General features: G+C 47.5%; 1 protein-coding gene across 2 annotated transcripts; it reads right to left on the bottom strand.

The window, feature by feature from the left end:
- Positions 1 to 3286: 3286 nt before the first annotated feature.
- On the bottom strand, positions 3287 to 9367 carry LOC123167416 (pentatricopeptide repeat-containing protein At2g26790, mitochondrial). 2 transcript variants are annotated; one of them, XM_044585254.1, is made up of 4 exons: positions 6542 to 9367; positions 5592 to 5726; positions 4822 to 4919; positions 3308 to 4691 (listed from the first exon to the last, which is right to left on the bottom strand). In XM_044585254.1, exon 1 carries the CDS (start codon positions 9110 to 9112, stop codon positions 6590 to 6592), a length of 2523 nt encoding a protein of 840 aa, XP_044441189.1. In that variant the 5' UTR covers positions 9113 to 9367; the 3' UTR covers positions 3308 to 4691; positions 4822 to 4919; positions 5592 to 5726; positions 6542 to 6589. The 2 variants fall into 2 exon arrangements, with proteins under 2 accessions (XP_044441188.1, XP_044441189.1); XM_044585253.1 differs by having other exon boundaries at positions 3287 to 4691; positions 5592 to 9367.
- Between the last annotated feature and the right edge of the window lie 4906 nt (positions 9368 to 14273).

Raw genomic sequence — 14273 nt, 5'->3', positions numbered from 1 at the left:
AGCAGTGGGTAACAAGTACTGTAGCTTGACGTGACGAGTACTAGTTGAATTACTAGTACTTGAACCAATGTAAACAGCTTTTAGTTGAAATCGATCTTCGATTGAAAGAGATATGTACGGCCGCGGCGCACGGACCAAAACAAAACGGCGGCCAGCTTTGGCGAGTTATTGATGCAAACTTGACACGCCAAGGGAAAAATAGGTCATAGAAGAAGATGGTATTGGCGACTTGCCCCTTCTTTCCTGTTAATCTCGGCGGTTTAAGGTAGCGCACCACCGCCCCCCTAATTCCTTTGAACTTTAAGTCTTTACAGATCTTGAACTCTGGACTGAAAAAAGGTCCCTCCAAGAACTCATCACCACCGTGCGCGAGCCCCATGGTGGGCGCCAATTGTCGTGGAATTAACACGTCAGATGTCCTAGGTGCAAGGACTTAGTCGTGAGGCCAGCGCACCTATGTAGTAGCTTGAGAGGGGTTGATTGGGATGAGAGACGTAGGGCGGATCAACGCACAAGACAAGGGTTTAGACAGCTTCGGGCCCCGGGAAACATCATCCGGTAACAACCCTTCATGCTGTTTGTGGCTAGGTCTCATTATGCTTATGAGAGAGTCGCCGGTAAGCCGGCTTTTTGTGTCTAGCCCTAGAGATTGTTTCTTGTTGCTCGTCCCCCTTTGGGGTGCCCTGCCCCTCCTTATATAAGTTAGAGGGGCGGGTTACATGTGGAGTCCTAGTAGGACTAGGACTAGTCTATCTTCTCTTACAAGTTAATTACAAGTCCGGGTCTTGCTTCCTCGTAAAGGAAATATTCGTCATCCCTTTCTTCTTAAGCTGGCCCATCATAAACGTGAGCCGGCCTTCTGGGCCTTGGGCCTAGTCTTCTATCTGACCCGCCGTCGGGGTCATCCGTGAGTCGTCAGGCTCGTGAGTCGTCTGACAGTGAGCCGCCAGACCCGTGAGTCGCCAGTCCTCCGGCGGGTCATCAGCGAAATGCCAAGTCCGGCTGGGTCATACTTCCGGCCGGGTCATGCCGCGGGGTATGTCCCCGACACTGGGTAAACGTTGTCTCCTTGTTCCTGTTACCATCTGTCCAAGATCCACAGCTCGGGACCCCCTACCCCGAGGTCTGCCAGTTTTACACCGACACTAGTGCTTTCATTGAGAGTTCCGGCGTGCGATCAATGGAAGGATCGATGGATCATCGGTTAACGACTCTAAACTTACAAGCATGATTACCATGATCGAAGCTCATGTCACGGAAGCGCCCGTCCTCCTCCACGAGCTTGAGGGGACCCGCGATCCCTCTCCGGCTCCCGCCGAACCCTCCTTCAAGGACAAGGGGCTGAGATACTTCCTAGAAAGTGACTCAGACAGCGACCGACAAGAAGTAGATGGCGAAACTGATCTTCAAATCAGCTCGGCTGACCTGACGGCCACAGATTTAACGCGGGATGAGGATGCTAGGTTTCGGGCCCGCGATCCCTGGAGATCGAAACCTGCCCACCCACCTCCCACATCGAGTATTGTCCCGATAACTCCGGCCCTCTAGACGTCTAGGACCTGGCCTACGTGCGGCAACTCCTCGACGAGTCAATCAGATAGTTCTGGGCCAGATTCTTGTATGTCAAAAACAAGATAATAAACTACCAGGACTCGGATATAATAACAGCCAGCTAGAATGGATGCAAGGATAAAGGCGTTTCGAACGCCCTTGCTCGCCGCTGTGTCCAAACACTCCCAGAGTTATCTGATCTGGTGTCCAGATTCTGTACCATTGAGGATGCTTGGCTGGCGGGGCAAAGCACATATTCGATCTGTGAACACAACCCACGACGCGAAGGACCCGCACCTCAGTGTGAACCCCACAAACAGAATATACCGGCCGAGCGACCTACAGGTCATCCGGACAATGACTAGCATTATGGGTCATCTGAACCCACAACTAGTGCCATGAATCGTCTGATCCTACTACCAACCCTATCGGTCGCCCGATCCCACTATTAGCACTATGGGTCATCCAAACCCACAACTAGCACCATGAGTCGTGTCAACCCACAATTAGCACTATGGATCGTCCAATCCCATAACTAGCACAGTGGGTCATTCGATCTCACAACTAGCACCATCGATCGTCCGGGTCCACAAGCACCACGATGGGTTGTCCGGTCCCATAACTAGCACTATGGTTTGTTTGATCCCAGAACTAGCACCATGGGTTGTTTGAGCCCAGAACTACCAGTATGGGTCGTTTGAGCCCAGAACTACCAGTATGGGTAGTCCGAACCCACAATATAAAAATGTTGTTCTACGTTGACTATTAGTTTGCTAGATGTGTACTCGTTGACACAGTTATCATCCAACACTTGAGCACTCCATTGTTTTCTTAAAGCAACAATTTAACTTTTCATTTATAATGCAGAAAAGGGCATATTTTGACAATCCAGATCCTATTACTAGTACTTTTATGTGGGTTGTTGTAGGGACCATGGATTCGAAGGTATACGACGCAATCGTGCGGAAGATGACAAGATGTGCATCATGCGCCAAGAGATGGACAAGAAGGTGGAGCGAGATGGGCCAGAAGGTGAAACAAGAGCATGCAGCCTGGACCGGATGATGAAGGAAGAGCGTGCAACCGTGGACCGGATGATGGAGGACGAGTGTGCAGCCATGGATTTTTTTGTGGAAACTTTTTTGTTTGGACAAATTTTGACCAAAAATGGTTTTGAATTTGAATTCACCAATTCCGAGGTTTCCTCTATAAACTTCTTTTTTGGCCAAATTTTGACCAAAAATGGTTCTGAATTTGAATTTTGCTTGTAGTTTTTTTTTTGTGAATCTTTCCCAGATTGAATATAAGGGTAGTGTACATTTTTGCGAATTTATTTGATTTTGTCTAGAAACTTCCAATTTTGGCCAAATTTGACCAAGAATGCTCCTGAATTTGGATTTTGGTTCTAGTTTTTTTTTTTTTTTGGTTCATCGTAACTTCTTCAAATTTCTCAGATTGAATATAAGGGTATTGTTCTTTTTTCTGAATTTGTTCAAGAATCTCTGGGCACTTCCATTTTTTGGTCAAAATTATTTTGGAAGCATTTAGCTAGCCTTAGGTCATTATGGGCGCTTCATTTGTTTACCTCGTTTGTGACCGAAAATTTCTTCCACAATACACGAGCTCCATCATGGCCCTTTGTCGGGTTGCACACCGCCTCACACGAGTATTCAAGCTGAACATCAGTGACCACAATGGCACAAAAACTCATCATATTTGAAACTATACAGCTAGCTATGCATCATGGGTCGGCGCCCGGCTCAGAGCCACATAACATGGACTTCACAAGGATATCATTTGTATACAATACTGAATAAATGTGCAAACTCCCAGCAAATAATTTCTACAGATAGTCTTGCAGTTGCAGCAACAACATTGAAAAGTCATAACCTATTCCAAGGCAAACACTAGAATATTGGCAGCAGAAATCCAAAGCTGAATTATGCAAAGTATATCGAAAAGATGCACAAGAAAATGTAAGCCAAAGATCTCAAGTGCATACAGATAAGATGCAGTGGAGCGCCGAGTCGCTGAGACATAAATCAAAATCATTAATCCACAAGGTACTGATACACTGACAGGTCCAAGCATAGTAACAGAAACAATTCCAAGAGACACTGGACTACAGGTCGACTTCACAAGACACCGCACGAAATGATCATGTATGTCCTCATTTCCGGCTTCATCATCTCCAGCAGTAACGCCAACAAGCAAAGTAAGACTAATAAATCAATGGAAAAGCTTAAGATGTTATATAATCTAAGGGGCAAAAAGATATCTTTTGTGACAAGGATTGAAATGTCTATTAGAAGACACATATATTGCCAAGTGCAAGGAAGAAGGATAATAGTCATTACCAAGTAATGAAGGAGATTTTATGGCAGTTTGAATATTCAAAGGAAATTTGCTAATCAATAATTACTCATAAATGTCTGGTCAATCCTTAAGCAGACTACTGATATTAATAGTGCTATAGGTTCCACTAGTTAGAAACCTCCTGATGAAAATAAAATACATGCACAGAACCATAGTTAGCATTTGGCAATGGACATGCAACAAAGCAATAATCATATTATTACTGTTCTAGCTTTTAATTAATTAGCCTAATGATGATAAGAACAGGAGGAGCTCACTTGAAAATTTCAGTCACATGCAAATTTTACTATATAACAGGCTAACATACTGATGTTGGATAAGGCAACATTGACAGCTGCTAGCTAAAAATTGTACATACTGTGCCATCCAATGGACAATTCTATGAACCGTTTATACGGTAGTAGATGGAGTAGTATTTAAAATCTGTGCATTGCTTTTCATGGCAACCGAATTTGGTTGGTCCAATCATAACACAGCAGTTAACACGATATAACAGCTCATAAGTGTGGATGGTTGGTCATGTTCTGAAAGAACTATTTGGCTGCAGCATACCTTCAGAAGTGAATTAATAATATGGTGTACAATGAAGCTAATTATTCACATAGTCTTCTTACCATCAGAATCAACGATAAGAGACATGCAGTGAGGTTGGAACAAGTTTATGATAAGTAACCTTTATAACAAACTCAAAGTATCCAATATCAGAATCCAGTGTAGTCGGAGTATAAGGCTTGATTACTTCCTCACCAGTAGCATCCTTCCCTCTGCAGTCAGTTAACAAAATACATAAAACAGAATCAGAATATTCGACTCACTGCATGAACCAAAAAGAATGAACATTCAACTCAACATGATAACTGTAGACCAGGATATAAGCAGTACAAGTGTTCAGACCTGCAGCTTATATATGGGCCAATTGCAAGGCCCAACACAGAAGTAGGTGTGTGGAGAGCAAATTTGAACTTGGCCACATTATGACCGATCTGTCTCTTCTGCACAAGATCATAGCACATCCATTAATATTTATATTATACACAAACTTCAAAAGCAGTAATCTTGAATACAGCAAATAATTTTGTCCAGTGGATAGTAAGTGTGAAAATGAATCACACAAACAGTTTAAAAATCCCCTAGAATCTGCAGGTGCAGAACCATGCGAACTAAATAGTCGAATCATGCTGCAACTTTGGATGAAGTGTGAACATGAAGTCACTGTGGATTCAAATATATCAATATTATCTGTAGTAATTCTTGACCTTGCATTGCAGGTAACTTTTACTTGTACTCCCTCCGTTTCTTTTTAGTCTGCATATTAGATTTGGTCAAAGTCAAACTTTGTCAACTTTGACTATGTTTAGAGAAAAAAATATCAAGATTCACAATATGAAATCAATATTGTTAGATGCATCATGAAATTAATTTTCATACCATATAGTTTTAGTATTGTAGATGTTGATATTTTTTCAAATAAAGTTGGTCAAACTTTACAAAGTTTGACTTTGAACAAATCTTATATGCAGACTAAAAAGAAACGGGGGGAGTACCTGATATTACAGTTTGTTGTGAAAATAATTTATGTTTATGACCTATATTAGTTTTTTTCGAACTTTAATTAGTTAGCAACAGGGGTACAATCAGCATAAAGCCATTTAAATCTCCCTTACGTAGTTTTGCAGCCAAACTGTAGTTCTACGTTGCACCAGGACTTCCGGAGCCTCCGACTTCTGGAGCCTCCACAAGGAATGCTTCTGGTCAGCCGCATCCATAACTTCCGGAGCGTCCACAAGCTCTACGGCTTGCTTTACCAGCAATCGAAACACTCAGTCCTTGACATGCAAATGGAACCAAACAGGGAAGAACTTTCCATCTTTTCAGCAGAAATAATTCGATTTGGTGACCTTTGTAAACATCCCCAACTAGAAACACCAGGTTAACAGTGAATGAACTGGGACTACGGCGAGGATTTAAAGTATAAGTCAAATTAGCTTAGAGGCAGGGATTTACATACAAGCATGAAGTTCAATACAACAAACTCCAGTTTGACGCAACAGAGCACATGGTAAGGAAGGCCTTAAACATCTGGATTTATAAGCAATGATACTTTGATCACTGCAATTAGCTTACTGTAGATAACAATGGCTATCTATTGAACAATTTGGTTTCCATTTCAATATTACCAAGGGAAAAACGTTGTGCACACGGATGCCAAATTTCCCTGATACATTTATGTGTTTATATACACAAGCCGCTTCATACACTTACGAAGTCATGCATTATGCTCTCCCATGTGGTGAAGTTTGTCATTCACTTTCTAACAAATACTAGATTCTATACTTCACCAGCATCTTCCGTATGGCATATCTTGGGACGCTATTTAAACAAGTATGCTTCTGAAAATTATGCATTTCACTTCGACATGTATACTGTAAGGCACCTAAATTCTCATGAGCTTGCATAAACATAATGCATGTTAAGAGCATTACACATCAAAACATTAAGCACTAAGCACATGAATGGATATCATAATCATATTCTCATCACATATTCAAGTGGAAGCAATATAAAAAATCTTAGATCCAGGCTTCGAGCAAATTTGTGACTTATAAAATATTACCTTGCTGACGTGATTTCAATGGATATAACTGCAGCGAAATCATACATGTCACTGATACTGCCTTTCCCTCAAGGTTTTCTGATTTAATACAGAAAAGGTCAGTACATCTGGTTTTATTCCCCTGTCTACCATTTCTTCAAAAAGATCTTGTGCCTTCTCTATTTCTCCCTGGCTGCAATATCCACTTATAAGAGCTGTGTATACATATTGATCAGGAGTGAGCCCTTTCTGCAACAATTCATCAAATCGTCCCCGGGCTTCCTCCAAAAAATCGGCTTTGCACTGCCCATCTATCAATACGGTGTAAAAGGGTACATCAGGTTCAATTTCCATTTTTTTCATAGAGCTGAGCAACATGTTCTGCTTTGCTCTAAGAAGATAGATCCTTCTCTCCTTACTAACGCCCTGCCAGCACCGCTGCAGGTACTCTTTTAGGTGACCATCCAGTAGCACGGTATATGCAATTACATCAGGCTTAATACCTAAGTTTATCATCTGATCAAACAATTTGCAAGCTTCTTCCATCTGGCCAACCTTGCAGTAACCATTCATTAGTACAGTGTATACAATAACATCAACAGAAAGTCCTCGCTGAACCATATCATGAAACCATAAGCAAGCATTGTGCATATCTCCTGTCTGACAATAGGCTGATATGAGTTTGCTATATGAAATTACATCAGGAATAACATTATTTTCTAACATCATGCTGCAAACTGTTGAAGCTCCCTGGGCATTTCCATCCCTACAAAGGTCATTCATCAACTTTGAACATGAGAAATGATCCACAAATTTTCCTTGCTTAGCAACCCTAAGAAAAAGCATGTAAGCATGATCAGTCCAGCCTGAATGCAAATAGCCACAAACCATTGAACTGTACAATACTTCAATGTGATCGATTCCTTTCTCTTCTACTATATTAAATAACACCTCAGCTTCACTAAGGTTGTCACTTCTGCAAAACCCATCAATTATTATACCATAAGTGAGTGAATTAGGCTCTAACCCTTGATCCGCCATATGGTCTAGAAGGTGAAACACCTCCGTAACAAGACCATTCTTGCAGAATCCACTGGCCAATATGTTATATGTAACTACATCTGGCTTTACATTTGCCTTCAGCATCACTTCAAATGCTTGACGTGCATTTGGTACATCTCCCTTCAAACAATAACCCTTGATCACGCATGTATAGTGAATTCTGTCAGGTGTCAGACCCTCAGCCTTCATTTCTCTCAGTAGCTTAACCGCCTCATCCATGTTACCAAGCTTGCAGTAAGCATAAATGGCAATGTTATACAGAACCCCATCTACGTTGAGTCCCGAATCTCGCAGTTTCTGGAAATGCTCTGTAACCTCAGATGTCATGCCTAACTTCGTAAAGCATTGTAGAAGATAACTTGCAATGTGGCAATTTGTTTCGAAACCATGGGATACCATGGCTTCATAATGATCCAACACCTTGAGTAAGTTGCCCGCTTTGCCGTAACTCCGAATGAGATAGCTATAACCATATATATCTGGGGTGAAGCCTTGTCTCGTCTTGTCCTCCAAGAGCATTTCAACCTCCTGCAGTCTCATTTCCTTGGAGAGCCCATCCATTACCATGTTATAAGCCATGGGCTCAACTTGAACCCCCTCCCTGCTGATCTCTTGCAGAATAGCATAAGCCAAATCAATCTTTCCGCAATCACACAGACCGGCTATAAATGATGAGTATGCATTTATATCTGGTTTCACCCCCATTTCAATCATCTCAGCCCACACTTGGAATGCTTTGTCTGCCTTCTTTTCTCGAAAGAGAGACCTGGTGATAAGGCCTAACGAGTGAGCATCCAAAGTCAATCCAAAGAGCTTAATTTGATCATAAGCTGATACAACAATCTCCGAGTCACCGCTCTCAGCTGCAAATTTGAGAAGTATGTTGCAAGTCAAAACTGACGGGACAATTCCAAGCCTAAAGAGGTCACCAAACAGCCCTATTGTGTCCGGTGCACTGCAACAAGAGGTGCATGTCGTGATCAAGGAATTAGTCGCAAACAAGAGAGCATACGAAGTAGTGCACGTCCTTCTGAGCTGATCCATGAGCGGCACGATCTCAGGGCCGCCGCCGCCGCCATCAGCCTGCAAGAGGATCTCACGGAACAAAGAAAACAGCATTCTCCCCTGGCCCTTATGTGACAGAACGCGGATGATCTCCGTGTAGGTAGCGAGGTCATGGCGAAAGCCGATGCTCTCGGTGTCCTTGAAGTAGGCAAACGCGATGGCAGGCTTCCTCTCCAGGCGCTGAAGAGTCCTGACGACGCCGGCGGAGCTCAGGCTCGGAGCGAAGCTCCTTCTCCTGGTAATCTCACCGGGAGCGCAGTCCCTTCTCCGGAAAACCTCGCCGGGGGGAGCACAGCTGGGCCTCTCCTCGCCGCTCGAGGTGGCGTCGTCGTCCAGGTGGTGCGCCCAGGCGGCGAGCACGGAGAGGCGGCGGCGGCGGCGATGGGATGGGGATGGCTGCCCCGCGGGAGGGGCCCGGGCGTGCCTGCGGCACTCGGCGACGCATTTGCGGCGCCACAGGAGCATGGGGACCTAGACTGCGCACATCCGGGAAGGGAATTGAGCAGGAGGATCGCCGGACGGAGACGACCTAGCTCGTACCTCGAGACTCGGCGGCCAGAGACCGCGGACGGGGTGGGAACCGCAGGAGCGCGCCGCGCGATGCCCCGAGGAGGGAGGGCGGGACGGAGGTGGCGGCGGCGGCGACGCGGCGGGGCGGGACGGCGGGGGAGTTTGGGGGAGGGGATTGGGTCGTCGGCGGCGACGACACGGCGGCTGGTCTTGGGGGGGCTTTGGGGAGATTTTAGCATGTCTTTTTACACCACCAATTCATCCATTCATTAATCTCAAAAAAAAAATCATCCATTCATTATGTACTCGCAAAAAAAATGTAATATCTGGTGAAATTCATCAGTAATGACATAAAAATTTGTCCCGCGTGCTTATTTTAGTTCGCGAACTCAAAAAAATGAAATTTTATCATGCTATTTTTGTCTGCATGTTCACTTTGATTCAACTCGTTTGAAAACAAGGCCAAGACGAATGAATTTTCGCCACCCCCAGTGATACCATGACAATGAGGAGAAGTTAATTTATCCCCACGAGAAGGATCTCAAGATGATGACTTCATCGGACAAATTCATCTCACCCGATGATCCTCTTCCAAATTCTTCGCACAAGCAGACTCGTCTTGCTACCGCATAGCTCCTAGACATCCTTGACAAGCCCATGGATGTCGTTTGGGGCGAGCGGTTTTTGCGTCGGCGTGCAACTAGCAAGCGACAGCAGGGGCGGGCTCGTGAAGGCTAACTGGGCAATGACCTGGCAAGGAGTTAGTGAGGGAGAGCTAGATCCGCCCAGAATTGGCTGCGGTGGTTCATTAGTGGGCTTGCGAGTGTGTGGTGTGTGCGGCTTGGAAGGTGGATTTAGGCGAAAGTTTTGTCTCCGGTCGTTACCAGAGACGACGATGACGACGCTTTTGAGTGTTGTTTCCTTCTTGTTGGCATCGCCGAGGAGATACTTCTAGCCACTACCTTTGCAGCTTTAGGGGAAACCCTAGATCCGTGTGATCGGGCATTGGAGGCACCATGGCATCGTTTCTCCCTTAGGGGTGTTTTTGGAATTGGGCATCATTTAACGAGGTCGATGAAAGATAACGGTGTTGGCGTCAAGGATTTTATGGCGATGATGACATGGTGAGTGATGTCGGGGTCGAGGCAATAGTTGTGATAGTTCTTCTCCGACATGTTCTCGGGATTTGCCCTGGTTGTTTATTGTTGTGAAGTCGGAGCTGCAACGCATAGACCCGGTGGTGACGGTGATGGGTAACAGGTGGCATGTTCGTTGATCTTCAGTGCCGCCAACCTTGCATAGTCCCCCTTGGTACCTTTACGTCAGAATCGGAGCGACGATGACCTGTCGCGCTTGATTGAGAGCTTGGCATGGACCTTCATGTGACTTTGCACATCCTCTATGGCATGGGTTGAGTCGGCTGTCGTCTGCGGCGAAGTCAGATTTGCGTTGGAGATTGGATGGTGTTGCTTGCTCAAGGGAGAAGTGATGATGATGACATCAATGCGCTACCTCGATGAGGCCTCTTATCTGTATTGTGTGTGAAGAAAGTTGTGTGTGTAGTTTAACGATTTGTGGCGGTCTATGCCATTTTTTGTTTGTTAATTGGGCAATTCTCTTCTTTGGCCCTCGTTTCGCAAGAAATAACTCAGTGAACCACACATGCAAATTCACCTAGCCTAACCTCGCGTTCAAACCGAGACAATTTCAACATGACGAAGCTATAGTTTTTGCAAGTTTGTGGGATGAACTTAGCATGCTGAAAAAATCGATGTGTCTCCCTGCATTCCACTAAAATGGTAGTTCATTCAGTTAAATTGTGCATACAATGACAAAAACCCAAAAATTAAGCGAGGTTCATTTTTGCGCTGAGAGTGCATGGCTCAACCCCTGAATATCTGAACTAACAAATGAAACACGACATAAATATGAATCTCTATATGTACTAGATGACCCGTTGTGCCAATTGGCGCAGAGACCAACTATAACCTAGAAGCTAAGCAAACTATTTGAAAAAATTCCACCACTATCCAGTCAGTAGACACACATGTGCCATGGTGTTGTCAGCTTCCGTATTGACCCGACTGTTGGGCTGCCCGGTCACGACAATCCAACCATGATGCATGAGTGGAACATTTATGGATTCCACCCGGTCGTCCCGCTCAGAGGCCGGTTGTTCATAGATCCCATGACGACAACAATGACTGATGAGTAGTATGTTACTTAGTAGTCATTGTGTAATACTCCCTCCATTTCTTTATATGAAGTGTATTTGTTTTTTCAAAAGTTAAACGAGTGCATGTTTGACCAAGTTTTAGAAAATTATACCAATATCCATAATATAAAATTTATATTATTATGTACTGTAGATGTTGTTATTTTATTCTATAATCTTGGTCAAACAATTAAATAGTTGACTTGCACGAAAATTAATATACCTTATATTCCGGAACGGAGGGAGTAATAATTAGCAACATTGGTTTCTTCAAGCTCGTCCTATAAATATCATGAATACGTGACGACTCGGGCGACTAACCGTTGTCCTCGATCATAACAACCATATATTTGTACTGGTCGTAGCTAGATATAACCTCATGGTCTTTGTCGCGGAGGATGCTGTCGGCGTTCTGGAAACGGGTGTCTCCAGACTTGCCTGCCTGCGGCCCACGGCGTGGCCCTGCGAGCGGGTCCGTACGGCCCATCTTCACCAACAAGCTTTCAAGACCCTCGCGAGGGGCCAAGCCTCGCGAGGTGGACGACACAAGACCTCCTCGGGAGCGGCCTCACCAGGCTGGCTCGCAAGGGGCGAAGAGATCAAGGCAAGGCAAACCTCGCAAGGTTCTCGTGACGTGAGCCATGACGATCGAGACCAGGCGGGCGCCAGTGCGTGCAGTGTCCTTGTTTCCTCTTTGGTGTTAAGAGGGCAAACGCAGGCGAGGAGTACCGAGGCATCAAGCAAAGGTTTTCCTATCGGTGCAACGAGACCAAGACCAGTAGGACGGCAAAACGGAGGTCATCGTGGAGCCCAAGAAGGCGTCACCACCAGAGCCTTTGGCAGGCGAAGACTACTTTTGTCAGGATAAGTTGTACTAGCTGTCCCCTTTCAAATTGGCCGTTGTGGAATCCCTTCCCGCTCAATATTTGGGAAGAGGACCAGGGCCTCTATAAATAGGACTAGCCACCACAGTAGAACTGATTCAGATCATCCTCACCCACACAAGTTCACCAAGCACAAGAACACCTCTCCTCAGGAGGCTGTTCTTCCCCTTGTACTGTTCATCCTCAGTCCAAGAGGCAGTCCACCACCACACACTGGAGTAGGGTATTACACCACAACGGTGGCCCGAACCAGTATAAATCTTTTGTCCCTTGTGTTGTGAGTTCGTCGAGCTAGCTTAGGAATCGCGAAGCGTGAGAGGGCGTGATCTGCGAGGGGGAGATCTTCGCGCGCACCCCAGAGTTCGAACCTTAAGGGTTTTGCCGGAACCCAAGATCCGACATTTGGCGCGCCAGGTAGGGGTGCGCCGGAGTTTTCCTTCCGTTGATCCGCGTCCCGTCGCTTCGTCGCATTGATGGCGGACGCCTGCCAAGCCCGCGCTGAGCGCAGGGCTGCCCTCGCCACCCGCGTCGCCCAGACGGCTCCCGTCGGCGGGCCACCTCGCCGTTCTCCGTCGCCTGCGGCCAACGCCTCCACCGGACAGGCGGGGAACGAGAAGCAAGCCTCCTCGCTGCACCCCTCGGTGCAGCGGGACGGCCGCACCGCCACTCCATCGCTGACCCCGGCTGGTTCGTCGTCCCACGCTCGTCGCGCTCCGGTGGACGCGCAGGCCACGCTGTGCATGGCACGTGAACTCCTGTGCTACCGCCCCATCGACGACCTCTACGAGGACTGACTCGACCGCATTGCCGAGCTTGTCAGTGCCGCAGGGGGCTCCCTTGCGTCGTCCCTCCCGCTGCCTCGTCCACCACCAGCTACAGGCAACGTAGCTCACGAAGCACCTCCATCACCTCTGCACCAAGACGGCGCCCTGGCGCCAAGGCGCGCAACTCCGCGGCGCGACCCACCGCGTTCGCCGCGCGTGCGCGAAGAAGGAAGCTGCCAAGAAGTCCCTCGCCCGCAAGAGAACGCTCCACCGCTTCCCGCACCGCCCCGTCAGGATCGCTTGCCGCGGCAAGGCCCCGCACCGCTTGCCGTGGCGGCGCGCGGGCGCTAAGACCAAGCTCCACTTCCAAGACGGGCCCCGGTGACCACGGCCGGTTGCCGTGCCTTCACCCCCGAGCTGCGTAGCATTGCCTGGCCGGGCAAGTTCAAGCCAGACCTGCCTCCGCGCTACGACGGCACCCCCGACCCCGCGGAATTCCTGTAGCTCTACGAGCTGAGCATGGAGGCGGCCAACGGCGACAAAAAGTCATGGCGAACTGGTTCCCCATGGCGCTCAAAGACGGCGCTCGTTCGTGGCTCCTGAACCTGCCTCCAGGCTCGATCTCCTCCTGGGACGAGATGCGCGACCGCTTCGTCGCCAACTTCCAGGGCACTCGCGACCGCCCCCCGGCCGCGGGTGATCTGCGCCGCGTCAAGCAACAACCAGGAGAGACCCTCCAGAAGTACATCCAGCGCTTCACCAACGTTCGTCTCACGATCCCCAAGGTGACGGACGAGGCCATCATCTCGGCGTTCTCCGATTGCGTCCGCGACGTCAAGATGAAGGAGGAGCTCGCCATCCACGAGGAGCTGTGCACATCCCTGGAGTTGTTCAACCTGGCGACCAAGTGCGCAAGGGCTGAGGGAGGGCGCCTTTCCCTTCTCGAGCTCCCAGCTGCCGGCCTGGAGGAGAAGAAAGCCAAGGCCAAGGATGTGAAGCGCAAGGGAGCAGCTGTGCTCGCGGCAGAGCCGGACTCAAAGCGCGGCAGGGACCAGCCCGAGTCATCCAAGAGCAGCCGACCATTCTGCGTCTTCCACAACGTGCACAGCCATAACACCAACGATTGTCAGGAGCTCAGGGCCATTCGCGATGGACGCTTCGGTCGACGCCCCGAGCACAACGACCGGGGGCTACGGCCGAGGAGGAGGACGTGGCGAAGGACGTTGGGACAACCGGGGCCCACGCCAGGAGTG

The sequence above is a fragment of the Triticum aestivum genome, chromosome 7D, assembly GCF_018294505.1.
Source record: "Triticum aestivum cultivar Chinese Spring chromosome 7D, IWGSC CS RefSeq v2.1, whole genome shotgun sequence".
NCBI lineage: Eukaryota > Viridiplantae > Streptophyta > Magnoliopsida > Poales > Poaceae > Triticum > Triticum aestivum.
This window is presented reverse-complemented; position numbering and strand designations above follow the sequence as displayed.